Source organism: Nomia melanderi, chromosome 2 (genome assembly GCF_051020985.1).
Source record: "Nomia melanderi isolate GNS246 chromosome 2, iyNomMela1, whole genome shotgun sequence".
In the NCBI taxonomy this organism is placed as follows: domain Eukaryota; kingdom Metazoa; phylum Arthropoda; class Insecta; order Hymenoptera; family Halictidae; genus Nomia; species Nomia melanderi.
Genome location: NC_135000.1, coordinates 3,414,427 through 3,427,011, shown reverse-complemented (window position 1 = coordinate 3,427,011; position 12,585 = coordinate 3,414,427). Strand labels below are relative to the sequence as shown.

General features: G+C 30.5%; 1 protein-coding gene across 3 annotated transcripts in view; it reads left to right on the top strand.

The window, feature by feature from the left end:
* Positions 1 to 12,585, top strand: part of LOC116425953 (trissin receptor-like) — a 56,420-nt gene that overhangs the window by 24,737 nt on the left and 19,098 nt on the right. The window contains exons 3-4 of one of the 3 annotated variants that reach the window (XM_076374598.1): positions 11,426 to 11,530; positions 11,621 to 11,796. In XM_076374598.1, the coding sequence (XP_076230713.1) occupies positions 11,426 to 11,530; positions 11,621 to 11,796 (281 nt within the window). Of the gene's footprint in view, positions 1 to 11,387; positions 11,531 to 11,620; positions 11,797 to 12,585 lie in introns of those variants that run through there. The other 2 variants (XR_004234808.2, XR_013001498.1) reach the window with 2 other exon arrangements.

The following is a 12,585-nucleotide window of genomic DNA, read 5'->3' as shown; positions in this document are numbered from 1 at the left end:
TTTTTTCAGATATTTTTATTATGCTGTTTGAACGTATTAATTCTAAACTTTTTTGAAAATGACTTTTAGATTTTGAATTATAATAAAATATTGCATACATGTACTATTACTCTATAAGAACATATTTCTATCATATGTACACGTGTAACTTCATTAATCATAAATCGAATCTAAAGGGTTAATCGACACAAAAATTTCCAAATCAAAAATCAAAAAACATTTGAAATTTCGTAATGATATAAACACATTATTGGAATGATTAGAATGTTTCCGAAAATTTAATTCCTTTTTTAATGTTTTACGTTGTGATCATAGTTTATCTAGAATCTTATCAGAGTTATTAAAAATTCATTAAAGTTTCATCTCAAAAAAATGGTTCGCTATTATTTTGGACACTTCTTGTCTCACTTTCTTAAGCAAACTCCTCTCACAGCTTTTCCGTTAGATTTACGTCGACGTTCCTTGCCACTTATGAACACTTTTTCTGAATTTCATTTAATCAATCAACGGTCGCAGGTACTTTGCAGAAAATAAGTGAATATTTTTCTCGCTCCGACATTCCAATTATAACAGTTATAAAGTTTCTCAAAATTATCCCATCACTTTTCTGGATAAATAACTGTTCACTTTTCAATTCATTCGAAATCCCTGCTTTTTCCCTGTTTCATGAACCGTGCCACGAATTAAACAAACAGAAGTTCAGTTTTCCAATATTTATTTATATTTTCTCAGAATTAAAATTCTGTAGGATAGTTGGCTGTATTGTTTGCAAACAGTAACAAATACAAGTATAGATTTTAATTAGAAACTATCATAAAAACTTTTAATTAAGTACGATTTATTAAGTGTTTTAATTTTAAATAATTGCTCATCATAAATAACTCTTTAATAAACTGCAACCTCTGATTGAAACTGATTAAATATGAATGGTGTTAAATATTAATTAATTATTATAAACATTAAAAATTTATCAAAATTGCAAATACCTCCATTTTTGTAAATATTTGCTATTCAATTTTGTGAATATTTAAAGTTATGACATACGATACAATATTTAATAACCCAAGAATTCTTTTAATTATATTTTATCAATATTTCCTTTAGAAAATAATCTGTACTTAATAAAATATTGCACACGTAAAAATTTTTTCAAAAATAGCAATGACGACAAACGTATTAAAAGCACTCTAATTGTTACAGATTTAAACTTCACCCCATTATTTACTGATAGAAAGAATTTCCAACATCATTTTTCTTCCGTTAAAGTTCACGCGATTCCTTTCATTTGTCTTTGTTGCCTGTGCCATTTGTCACTTCTGTCTTCGTATCATTTTCTTCTGCATGCATTTTTCCTATCTAACCAGAGATAAATAACTTTTTGCCTCTTGATTACGTCGCCATTACGATCCCACGATAAACAAAGGAGAAAGTGTAAATCGTTTCTAAGGGTTGGAAACAGAGAGAAAAATTCAATGAAGCAGTGTGCCATTACTATTGACTACAACTATGAAAATTAGATTCAAATTACACAGCAGTTACGCTGTGTAAAAGAACATTTAAATATATAAATTACATCATATAATAATAATCCTCATCAATTTTGTATTACGTTTTACTAATATTATTATTTCATAATAATCTTATTATAATAATTCAATATAATAAAATGTATAATATTATTATAAACATGAAATGCAATATAATATAAAATTTATAGCAGTCGTTATAATGAGTTAATATTGTTACAATATTATAATAATATTATTACAATTTATATTACTGTTATACTTCATCAAACCAAATAATAATTCAATTAACTCTAAACTAACACTAAAGTGTTCTAAACATACAATTATAGTTATTACCAATTAATTGAATTGCTAATGCACAGATTAGCTCTAATACACTAATCTGTCAGCAATCAACAGAGACAGATTCAGTTGGTTAAGGAATTTTAATGGTTTCTGCCTGTTGCAATGCATTTCGTATATGTTTGCCCGTTTTATTATTCACTGTTCGACGAGGCACAGGAAATGTGTTTCAACGAAAATGTGTTTGAATGTGTTTCTTATGCATCAATCTTCCATTTTCGGGACAGGGGATTTCGATGAAACACTCGAGAAAATTTATGAATTGTTTTGCCGGAGTTCCCGTCAGGTTCCCTATTATTAATAACGGTCTTACTCAGATGATAATGATCGGATAACCGTCTCACTTTTCTCCTGTCGAGATAGGAAATTTCATTTTCAATCGTGGAATTGGATCTCGCCGCGAATCGTCTTACCAATTAATTAGTCGATCAAGGCACTCAATGAGAATTTAAAGTATTCAATCAGAAAGAGAGTTAAAACATTCCAATCAGTAGCCACGATGCATTTTACACAAAGAATTTTTTAACACATTGAATGCTACACGATTTCCTACAGCAAAATACACGAAATGAAAGAACTATTATATTAAATCACTTGATTGACTCGTATTATTATTATTGCACGATCATCTAGCTGAATGTCACCATATTAGGTAGCATTATTTATAATGTAAAAATGTTTGCAAATAATCGTCGTTCAATTGACTGAATTATAATAATTCGATTTGGTCGGGGGTCGCCGGTGACTAATTAGCCGATAAAGAGATTCAGTGAGAAATTAAGGTACTCAATCAGAGAGTTAAAGCATTCCAATTAGTAGCCACGATTCATTTTACACAAAGTGTTTCTTAACACATTGAATGCTGCACGATTTCGTACAGCAAAATGCACGAAATGGAAAAAATATTATATTAAATCATTTGATTGAATTATATTTTTATTCTTGCACTTGTGCATCAATTCGATTTGGTCGGGGGTCGCTGATGCCCCCCATGGCACTCAATCTATTAATATTCGTTTTCCTTTTTTGTTCTTTTTCTTTGGAAATTCTATTCGTTTCTAGGCTTCTATTTTACAGTGACATTTTTAGATGTTCATTATAGCCTTAACAAAGTCTTTGTTTATAAATAAATTTGTACATAAATGCTTTTCAAATCACTGGTAGAATGAGTAGCTTTTTAATAGATTCCTCTGTCTGAATGAAACAGCTTCGGATTATTTAGTATTCACATTGAACGGTTACATAGAAATTAGTTTGGGATTCTCAGATAAGTATCATGTAATTAGATCTGGATTGAGTAATTTCTTATTGATTCTATTTAAATTCAATGTTTAGATCTGAGTCATTTGATCATTGATATTTAATATTATTAGTTAAATCTAGTTTAAATGCAATTTCAATTGAATAATCTTTTATAGTAATTGATACAAATAATACTTATTCCTCAGTAAATCATTAGTAAATTAATATTTAACGGAAAACTCTTTAATTTGCATTAATCATTTTATTCACGTTATATTCTCCAAACGTTATATTCTATTTCTAATTGTTAATTTAAGAATTTCAATTAATTTCGTGTAAAGATAAATTTCTCTTTAGTGGTCCATGTATTGCGTTAATTTATTATTATTATCGTATTACGTGAATCTAGATTTCCCGCGACAATTACTCAAGTGGTGTCTATCGATAGCAATCCATCGCCCACAGTAGAAATCCCCTATACGGAAGAATCGCATAATTACAGATTGTGGAGCAATTACGCCAGTAGTAATTGGAAGACCGTCACAATCGGCGGTTATTGTATAATATATATCTATACATACATCTCAAATACTAATTAACCTATTTTATCGATCGAAAGCTCATTAAATCCACAATAAACATTCCCATACTCGAAACTAAAATTGAGTTGCCCTTTTCTCACCGAAATATTTTATTTCTCATAGTTGTTTATTTTTCATTCTTTATTAATACAACTGAAATATTCTTTAATAAAGTCAATTATCCGTTTGCTTACATGCTTTCATTTCAATTATAATTTTTAACGTTAGAAAAATACAATTTAAAATAGCCAACTTCTGTTAAAATATAAATTGCAAATTGCAATTGTTCATGATTTTCAAAATTTGTTATTATTGAAAGTGGTAAAAGTCCACTTGTAGCTAAAAACACCGATTCTTCCCTTTAACAATTTTATTAATTATTTTTACATAATAAAATTTAACGTGTTCACAGTTGTAAAAAAGCTACCCGAATTTATTAGTGTTTACCAATCTTTTTTAGTTGTTAAGAATGAAAACCTTTAAATATGTCAATATATGAATAAATGGACTTGTACCACTTTTTAAAAAACGACTCAATCATAAGGATCCATAAAACAACCTTTAAAAATAAAATAAAAAATTCAACATCAAAAAGTCACATTCCTTGCTTAACAATTTGAACCTTTGACAAATTTAAATGCGATTTATTTCTTGTTAAACATAAATGAAATATTTTGTTTGTATTGTCATTCGTTAACGTTTGAAGCGAATGTAGTGAACAGAATAAATACCAAATGCTTTTTCTCCAATAAATTATTAACGTGAAAGTATTTTTCTGAAGCACATTTATGACAGAAATGATAGTACAAAGGATTAAAAATTCCATGTTGAATTATTCTGACAATGCTCCTGGTTATAAAAATAGCTTTCTTCTACTGGAAAATAAAATTGAACAAGCGTTGACGTCGAGGCTTATGTACTGACGGTGCCTCGAGCCAGAATTATATAATTTCCTTAGCGGAAAAGAAAGTCTATATTCCTACTTTTTTACGGTTCCCGCGCAATAATTGTGTGCAATATTTCTGCCCTACCGTACAGTATATTTTCATTTTAATCCGGACTCCTTGTTTCCAAAATAAACAGAAAAATATTTGAAAAAGATGGTAGGTACAGAGTATTTTGCCTGCTTCGAAGAGCGTTTACCACTAGACTTATGAATATTTACCGTATAATTTGTTCCATCGTTCTGAGAAAAATTGATGTTCGTTCGTTTATATCTTGGAAATTGGAGATGTAAAAGTAGACAATTAAATGTTACATTTAAATTTCACAAAACTCAGGAGCTAGTAGTGAAATTTAAGCGAGCAGTATTTTTTAAGATAGAAAATTTCAGGTTCAATCATTTTCACCTTATCTTTATAGAATAACACCAGTGGATTGTTGGGATTCTTCCAATTAAAATGAGTCCAAACACGACGCAAATCGGACTAGTTCGATCCATTTCGAAAATTCATATATTAATTTTGTTATGAATTTTAAATGGTTAAAATTAGTCCGATTTACGTCTTGTGTGTGTTCGTTTTAATCAGAAAAATCTCAACTATCCGTTAATGCTACAATCATGGTAATCAGACAAAAATTACTGCAAATGAAATTTTCTTTATTAGATGTTTACTTTTCATAATCGTGGCATCTCATTGAAGTGTGCCTGTTTTCTTTCTTTTCATTGTATTCATTCTTTATCCTTGTCTATTGAAATGAAGCTTTGTTGAGCTCGAGGACTGAATTATGGAAGAAAAGCGGAGATGAGCTTTGAAAATTTCAATGACATTTAAGTGAATTTAGTGACATTTAAACGAACCTCAGTGTATTTAAATTCGTACTCGACGCGTGGGAGTCCTGAAAAAGCGCTTATAGGTGCGCTAAAAACTTTTCTGCGATACACAGATGACATGTGTCGTAAACGAAGCCTGCATACGTGACAGATAAATCAACGATCGATCATCGAGCGAGATGATCGGCGAAATCTATCGTCGAAGTGTACCTTAATTCGAAATCGATGTTTATTCTGATTATCAGCGGTGTCGAATCAAAAGTTTATGAGCAAATTCTCACGTAACTAACAACATAACTAATAAGTTTAACGTAAACCTTTCGAAATAAATTGAACTGTTTCTTCTTAAAGCGAAATAAGTCCGTTTTTGGAAAAAAATGAATTAATGAAAGTTTTAATAAGACATAGACGACTACTTTTTATAATTATAATAATACAGCCAATGGTGTATATTGCCATACACTAATTAAAATAAATTTAACTGTAAAATGTTATTGCAACAATGTTTTTTTTTTAATATAATAAGTCCATTCTTACTAATCAATAGTTGAAGACACTTCCTAATTATTTTCGGTTTCTTCCTCTGTTATCTCTTTACACAACAAGGTGAATAACAAGAGAGAAACATAATGATATGATGAGTTTATTGCCTTACATACCACCTGATCATCAGAAACATTACACCATGCTAATTATAACCGAGAATTAAGATTGACAAAAAAATCATTTGATTGAATTGCGTTATTATTATTGCTTTTATTATTATTTATAATATAGAAATGTTTTCAAATAATCATCGTTTAACTGAGTGAAATATAGTAATTCGATTTGGTTGAGGGTCACCGGTGACCCCCATGGCATTCAACGTGTTAATAGTAAATATTGAATATAAAAATCATTTTCATTAAATAATATAGTGGTGGTTTACTATTAGATGATATTGAAAATGTGGATCTTCAGTAAAAAGAGAATTAGGAAAACAATATATATTTAATAAGATAAAGAAAACAATACGGACAACACTTAAAAATACAACACACGACTCTCGCACCAAAAATGTTCCTCTCCGCTGTCGCTCACCAAAATGTCCTCGTGCACGCATTTCCACTCGCTTTTAACACACACCCCCATTCGCTCTGTCTTTCTCACCCTTGCACCCTTCTCACTCGCATTTTTCGTCCATAGTCCAAATTCACGCAGTCACGTACACGCTTTTCTCACGGTTCAGTCGCTCAGTTCCAGACAATCTTCCTCGCATTCTTTCAGCCACTCGAGATTGTCTAAACGCAGTCACACTATTTTCCAAACATCCCGGCGCCGGTCCGTCGCAATACGACCTGATCGCCCTTACGCACGCACAACAAACCATTCATCCTACAATAAATATTCTAGATACTACAATAATAATGTAAAATAATATTTTTTTTAATATAAAACCTACTATTTATATTTATAAGAATAAAAATTACACTATGCATATCAGTTTATTGGTACTAATTCATACAGTTGCCTAAAACACTGAAATCCTAGCCAAAAGTCATATCTTCAAATTTAAACTAAACTTTTGGAATAAACTTAACAATATGACTTTAAAATAATATTAATGTATGTTTTTTATGTTAAATATTGAATATAAAAATAATTTTCATTAAATAGTAATGTAAAAGAATATTTTTATTAGATATAAAACCTAATATTTATATTTATAAGAATAGGAATATATTCTACACTATACGTGTCAAATTATTAGTATGAATTCACAGTAGTTGCCAAACTATAACCCGTCCCGCGGCGAGTCTTGTTAGTACGGCGTAGTTATTCTCGTCAGCGGAGAGTTACAATGACTTCATTCGATCAAACGTAAGCTGATTAAAGGCAGTTTACACGCTCTCCGTTTGGTCGGCTGGCAGTGAAAAACAAATGAAAAAGTAAATCGAATTCTCCGTTCGAATAGGAAGCAAATATGGCGTGCAGGCCGCAGCTGTTCTCAATTCGTGTTCCCGCTTGCTAATGCGAATCCGTCTGTTGATTTTCAGTTATATAAAATCATTCTGTAATTAGTCCATATGCTGCCGTTCACTTTATTTATGGATAATGCCTGTTTTGCTTCCAGTTATTTTTAATGTCTCCTTTCTAAACGTTCCAAAGGGGTCTTTGAATTGTCACTAACACATTTTCACGTGAAATTTAACTCTGACGCGTGACATGTTTTTGAATTAACTTTTCTTTTAATTTTTCTGTTTTTCCTTAATTACGAGTTACAAGGTGAAATAAAATTTTATATTTATTAATAGACATTTTTGTTGAAATTAAAGATGGACTGACAGAAAACTCTTTTTTCATGAATTGGCAATTGTTGCGATAAAAAAATATCATATTACTAATGAAACCTTATTTGGTTGGAAATCATTGTTTATAAAATTATTATTACATTTAAATTATTGTTGAAACCATCGTTGCAATGTGAGAAGAGTTTGAATTCATTTTGCAACTAAATACTCCACAATCAACGTTATTTGAAGATTCTTTATTTATTTAAAATATAAACGGTAGGTGAACATTAATATTCATTCAAAAACTAGCAGTTTTCTCTTGGAAAAAGCGAAACAAAGTCATTTATTTCATAAATTTAATTTTTCTGTAAGAAATGGTACCCGGTAAAACACTTTGCGTCCTGTGGAAGATGTATTGTATTCAGAAAATGGGCAAAATATGCTAAGTAAGTCTAACTTTGCTTTTTACGAAAAAAATCCTGCACTACTTTCACCAACGTAATTTCTCACCGGTTTTTTTTCCGAAAAGGTGAACAAAAATTAAATAAACCCTGGAACTAATGGCTCGCTAATTCTCTTCAACATTATCCGAAATTTCGTCTCAGTTAGATGAACCGAAGGCCAAACTCATCTGCAGGGTCTTAAACGTAATTTCACCATACAGGTTGAATAATGCGAATTTGCATAAAGTGTAATTTACTCCTACCATCGTTCACTAAGTTCCACGGAATATCTTGTAAATCGAAATCGTGGACTTTTGTATGTAAAACAACTCAGTCGCGTACGTAATTAAATTCGTTTATTTCAACGTAAGATAAAAGTGGAATACCATGAAAAACATAAAAATATTAGATTACTAAATGTTACATTAATATAACATTTCATAGAAACGAGAAATATAAAATCCACGAAAAATGGAACGAAAAGTCGGACTAAGAAACCATACAATTTTAATTAAATTATAAAAGCGCTGCAAAAATTATAATTGTTTATCAACCAGTGAATATTACGTTTCAAAAAATTCTGGGCAATTCCCTTTTTTAGATTTAACGCCAGTGTTACCAATCGAATGAAATAAAAAATTTACTATAGAAATACACTGCCAGTCAAAAGTTTGAAAACACTTATGTGACGTCACAAATTAAAAACGATATATCTTATAAATGTATAAAATAAAATAACAAAAATTATATATCTTTATATTTGACTAATACACATATGCCCTTCATCATACACAAAACTTCTCCAAAAAAGTTATTTACAAAAAATAGTACTTTTTCCTTTAACCAATATATTGGTCCCAAATTTTGACCGACAGTGTATTTGTGTTACGGTTGATACAATAAATACAGTTTGTATGAATAATTACCGGCCATTATTAATGATGTCCGCGTCATTTGGTAAATATAAATAATAAATTATATTAATTACGTTATTAATAGTGACTTGTGTAGCTTGGTACATTTAATAAAACATTTTTTTTGTATTATTATTGTACTATATATTATGTATTATTTTCTAATATTTTTTAACATAATTATAAATTATTTCTTCATTTTTACACAGAAAGAAGTTCCGACAAAATAATTCTTATTGGCAAAACTATACTACAGAGAATAAAACATAGGACCGATAGGGCCTAAACTTTTGACCAACAGTGTATGTGCGCAGCGAGAATGTTTATTTTTAACACTAAAACTACCGAGCAGATAAATTGACTTTTTGAAAATCCTCTACAGAAACTCCGAGAGTGCATCTACTGAAACTTTAACTGATTTACAAGTCAGTTCGTGTGTTGCTAAATCAATTTCTCGAATAATTTCTCAAAGACACATCTGTCGTCTTCTTAATAATTACAAAAAGAAGAAATCAGGAATGGGTCATTTTGAGTCGTCTGGTAGTTTCAATGTTAAATCTGTTATTTTGAAAACCGTGTAAAATCGAAATCGTATACATAAAGTAGCATTTAAATCAGGGGAGGGGTGTGCGCTTCAAATATGGACGTGATTAAATTCCCTTCTTACCGCATATTTCACGCCATCGCCGATCCACGGCACATTTGACCCGATGGCCTTCTTTATTTGTGAATCCGACGTCTACAGACGAGGAATAAATCAATTTTCGCGTTTTTAATAAATCTCTACGCCCGTTCGCAGCTGCAAATGCAGGTCTTTCGATTTGTCGTTATTAGACTACGAGTTTTATACATTGTTCATGTGAATACTGTATTATAGACAATCTGAGAAACTTCAATGATATTATCAATTTCTTCCGAAGTTAATAGAAAATTTAATTTGTTAGTCAGATAACTTTTAATCGCGAACGTGTTCAGAAATAATAATTATGAAGAATGGAAAAGAAATCGAAGTGATTCAACCTGTGATAAACGTAATTACAATTTCATTTATATTTGCAAGTCAGATATAAAATCAACTGAAAATGAATATGAATACGAATGAATAGGAATATTGCGAGTAAATTGAACAGTTTGATTTCAATCTCTGTAAAGTGGCCCATCATTATGAAAATTATCATTTCTCCCTTTAATGAAGATTCATAATTTAAGAATCAGTATTTTATGACTTCCTAAATACCCAGATCACTTTTACGTTATTGTACGATATTATTGAGTTATATCTTTAATTAATCGACGTGGGTGTAAAATTTTTGGGATTTATTTATTTCATTTATTAGTATTTCGTTTAAATGGAATATACTGTAAGAAAAAACCCGTTTAATTCAAGTTGCTGCCTTTCTATTTATATTTCCCAGCAAATGTTTAATTTCGTTCTGACAATATGCCAAGTGCAACGAGGAGTTGAATATAAATAAGCATTTTCCCTACTAGTGCTAATTAACAATTATAATTATGAGTCAGCATGGTTCTTTTGATAAAGTAACCTAAAAATGCTTTTTCAAGTTATTATTAGACCGCGGATTTTCGCGTAGTACATTTTCATATGCAAAATTGCAGAGAATCCACATAACAGAAGAAATAAGTAACACATCTGAAATGTAGCGTTCATTATAGCGTTCATTAGAAAAATAAGCATTTTCAATTGTAATTCTACCTTATAATTATGCTCTGAAAAATTTGCATTCGCATAATAATAATCGTATAAAAATCCCTTGTGTAATCGTAACAGAAATTTATTATCATTCCATTTATTCAGCTTCGCGAAGAATTGATTATTGCAAAGTAGGATAGGGTGGGAATAAAAGTCCTGTTTTTCGTATAAATGATTGTAAAATTTAGCGATAAACACACAAAACGATCTGGAGCTATCTTTTGCTATTCTTCGTAAACCATACTTATCACGCTTTACTTTTTACACTTTCGACAAACAATCAATCCGGGTAATGTTCATAAAACCACAAAACTTGTCAAATTTTATTATGCAATAATAGTTCAGCTATAAATGGACTTATTCCAAAGAAAACATTTCTGCGATAACATTTCACAGTTGAACTTCTTTTCATTAATTTATGAGGATATCGTATGTCATTGATTCTGTGACTATAAACATAAAAAGAAAATATCTATAACTCATTTTTTCCCCAAAAGTGGTTTTATACCATTCAAAAAAGAACGGCTGAAAAAATGGACGTATACCACTTTAAAAGAAAACAGCTCAAATAACCATTTTCAATTCAAGACTTCTCACTACCTTATTGTTTCGGAAGAAAGGAATTTCACGATTCCCGTTGGAATGCAACGCAGCCAATATGGCGGCCACTGAAGACGAGGCAAATCCACTTTGCTGGTAAAAGTGGAAAGAAGTTAGCGAGGTAGCCTGGATATTCCATGAAATTACGAGAGCAGAAGGATGTTCGCCAGTGGATACCGTATGAAACGAACTTTCCCGCGATTTGTTCCAGAATGATCGAGCACCGCGACGCGATCCTCTACGAGATCCGCGGCAACGAGAGTTTTATACGGAACGAAACTCTCCTGCAGAACGTGTCCTTGATCGAGGACTACATCTTCGACAGGACCGACGTGAAAGTGATCTTCATCACGCTCTACACTGTCGTCTTCGTTTGCTGCTTTTTCGGTGAGTCGATCTTTCCGATGGCAAGTATCGTTTCTTGATTTAACCCTTTTTGATCGGCACATTTTTCTGGTGACAGTACCAACTAGTCGAAGTAAATATATATATATTCAAAGTTATTTTTCTATAAGTGGTTTGTAATAAATATATGGATGTTAGAAACTTGCCGAAGTTAATGTGTTTTGTTGAATATAAATACTGTAAAGAATAATAAATACAATACCTCTCGATCATAAAATAACACTGTACTCAGAAAAAAGTACATGCCATATTCAAGATGCCGATTTCGAAAATAAATGTTAAATGTCGCCACTGTGACGGCAACGATCGGAAAGGGTTAACACTAAAACTATCAAACGCACAGTGCGTAACTATAAATGTTAATGATTAATACTCAATTATTCATGTGAATAATTATAATTGTAAATAATAACAATTAATACTAAATTTCTAATGTTAATAATCAATAATAATTTATATTATTAATAGCTTTATAATATTGGCATTTAATTATTCCAAGAACATTTCACAAATGCTTTTTTTCATCGAGAACTCAGAAACAGTAGTTATACCATTGTTATTCTGAGTCACTCGGTTGTCAATACGAGAATTCCAATAAATTAATTCGCTTGTTTCATTTAATTCGTTTCAATGAGCCCTCTTAGGCTTGAATTTGTGTTTCCTGGACTTTTTATACTGAATAATAGAAATTAATTTATTGTTTAATTATTAATTAAGAAAGTAACTTAAATATTTAAACACCGGATTAAATATACAAATAAATTTGATTGG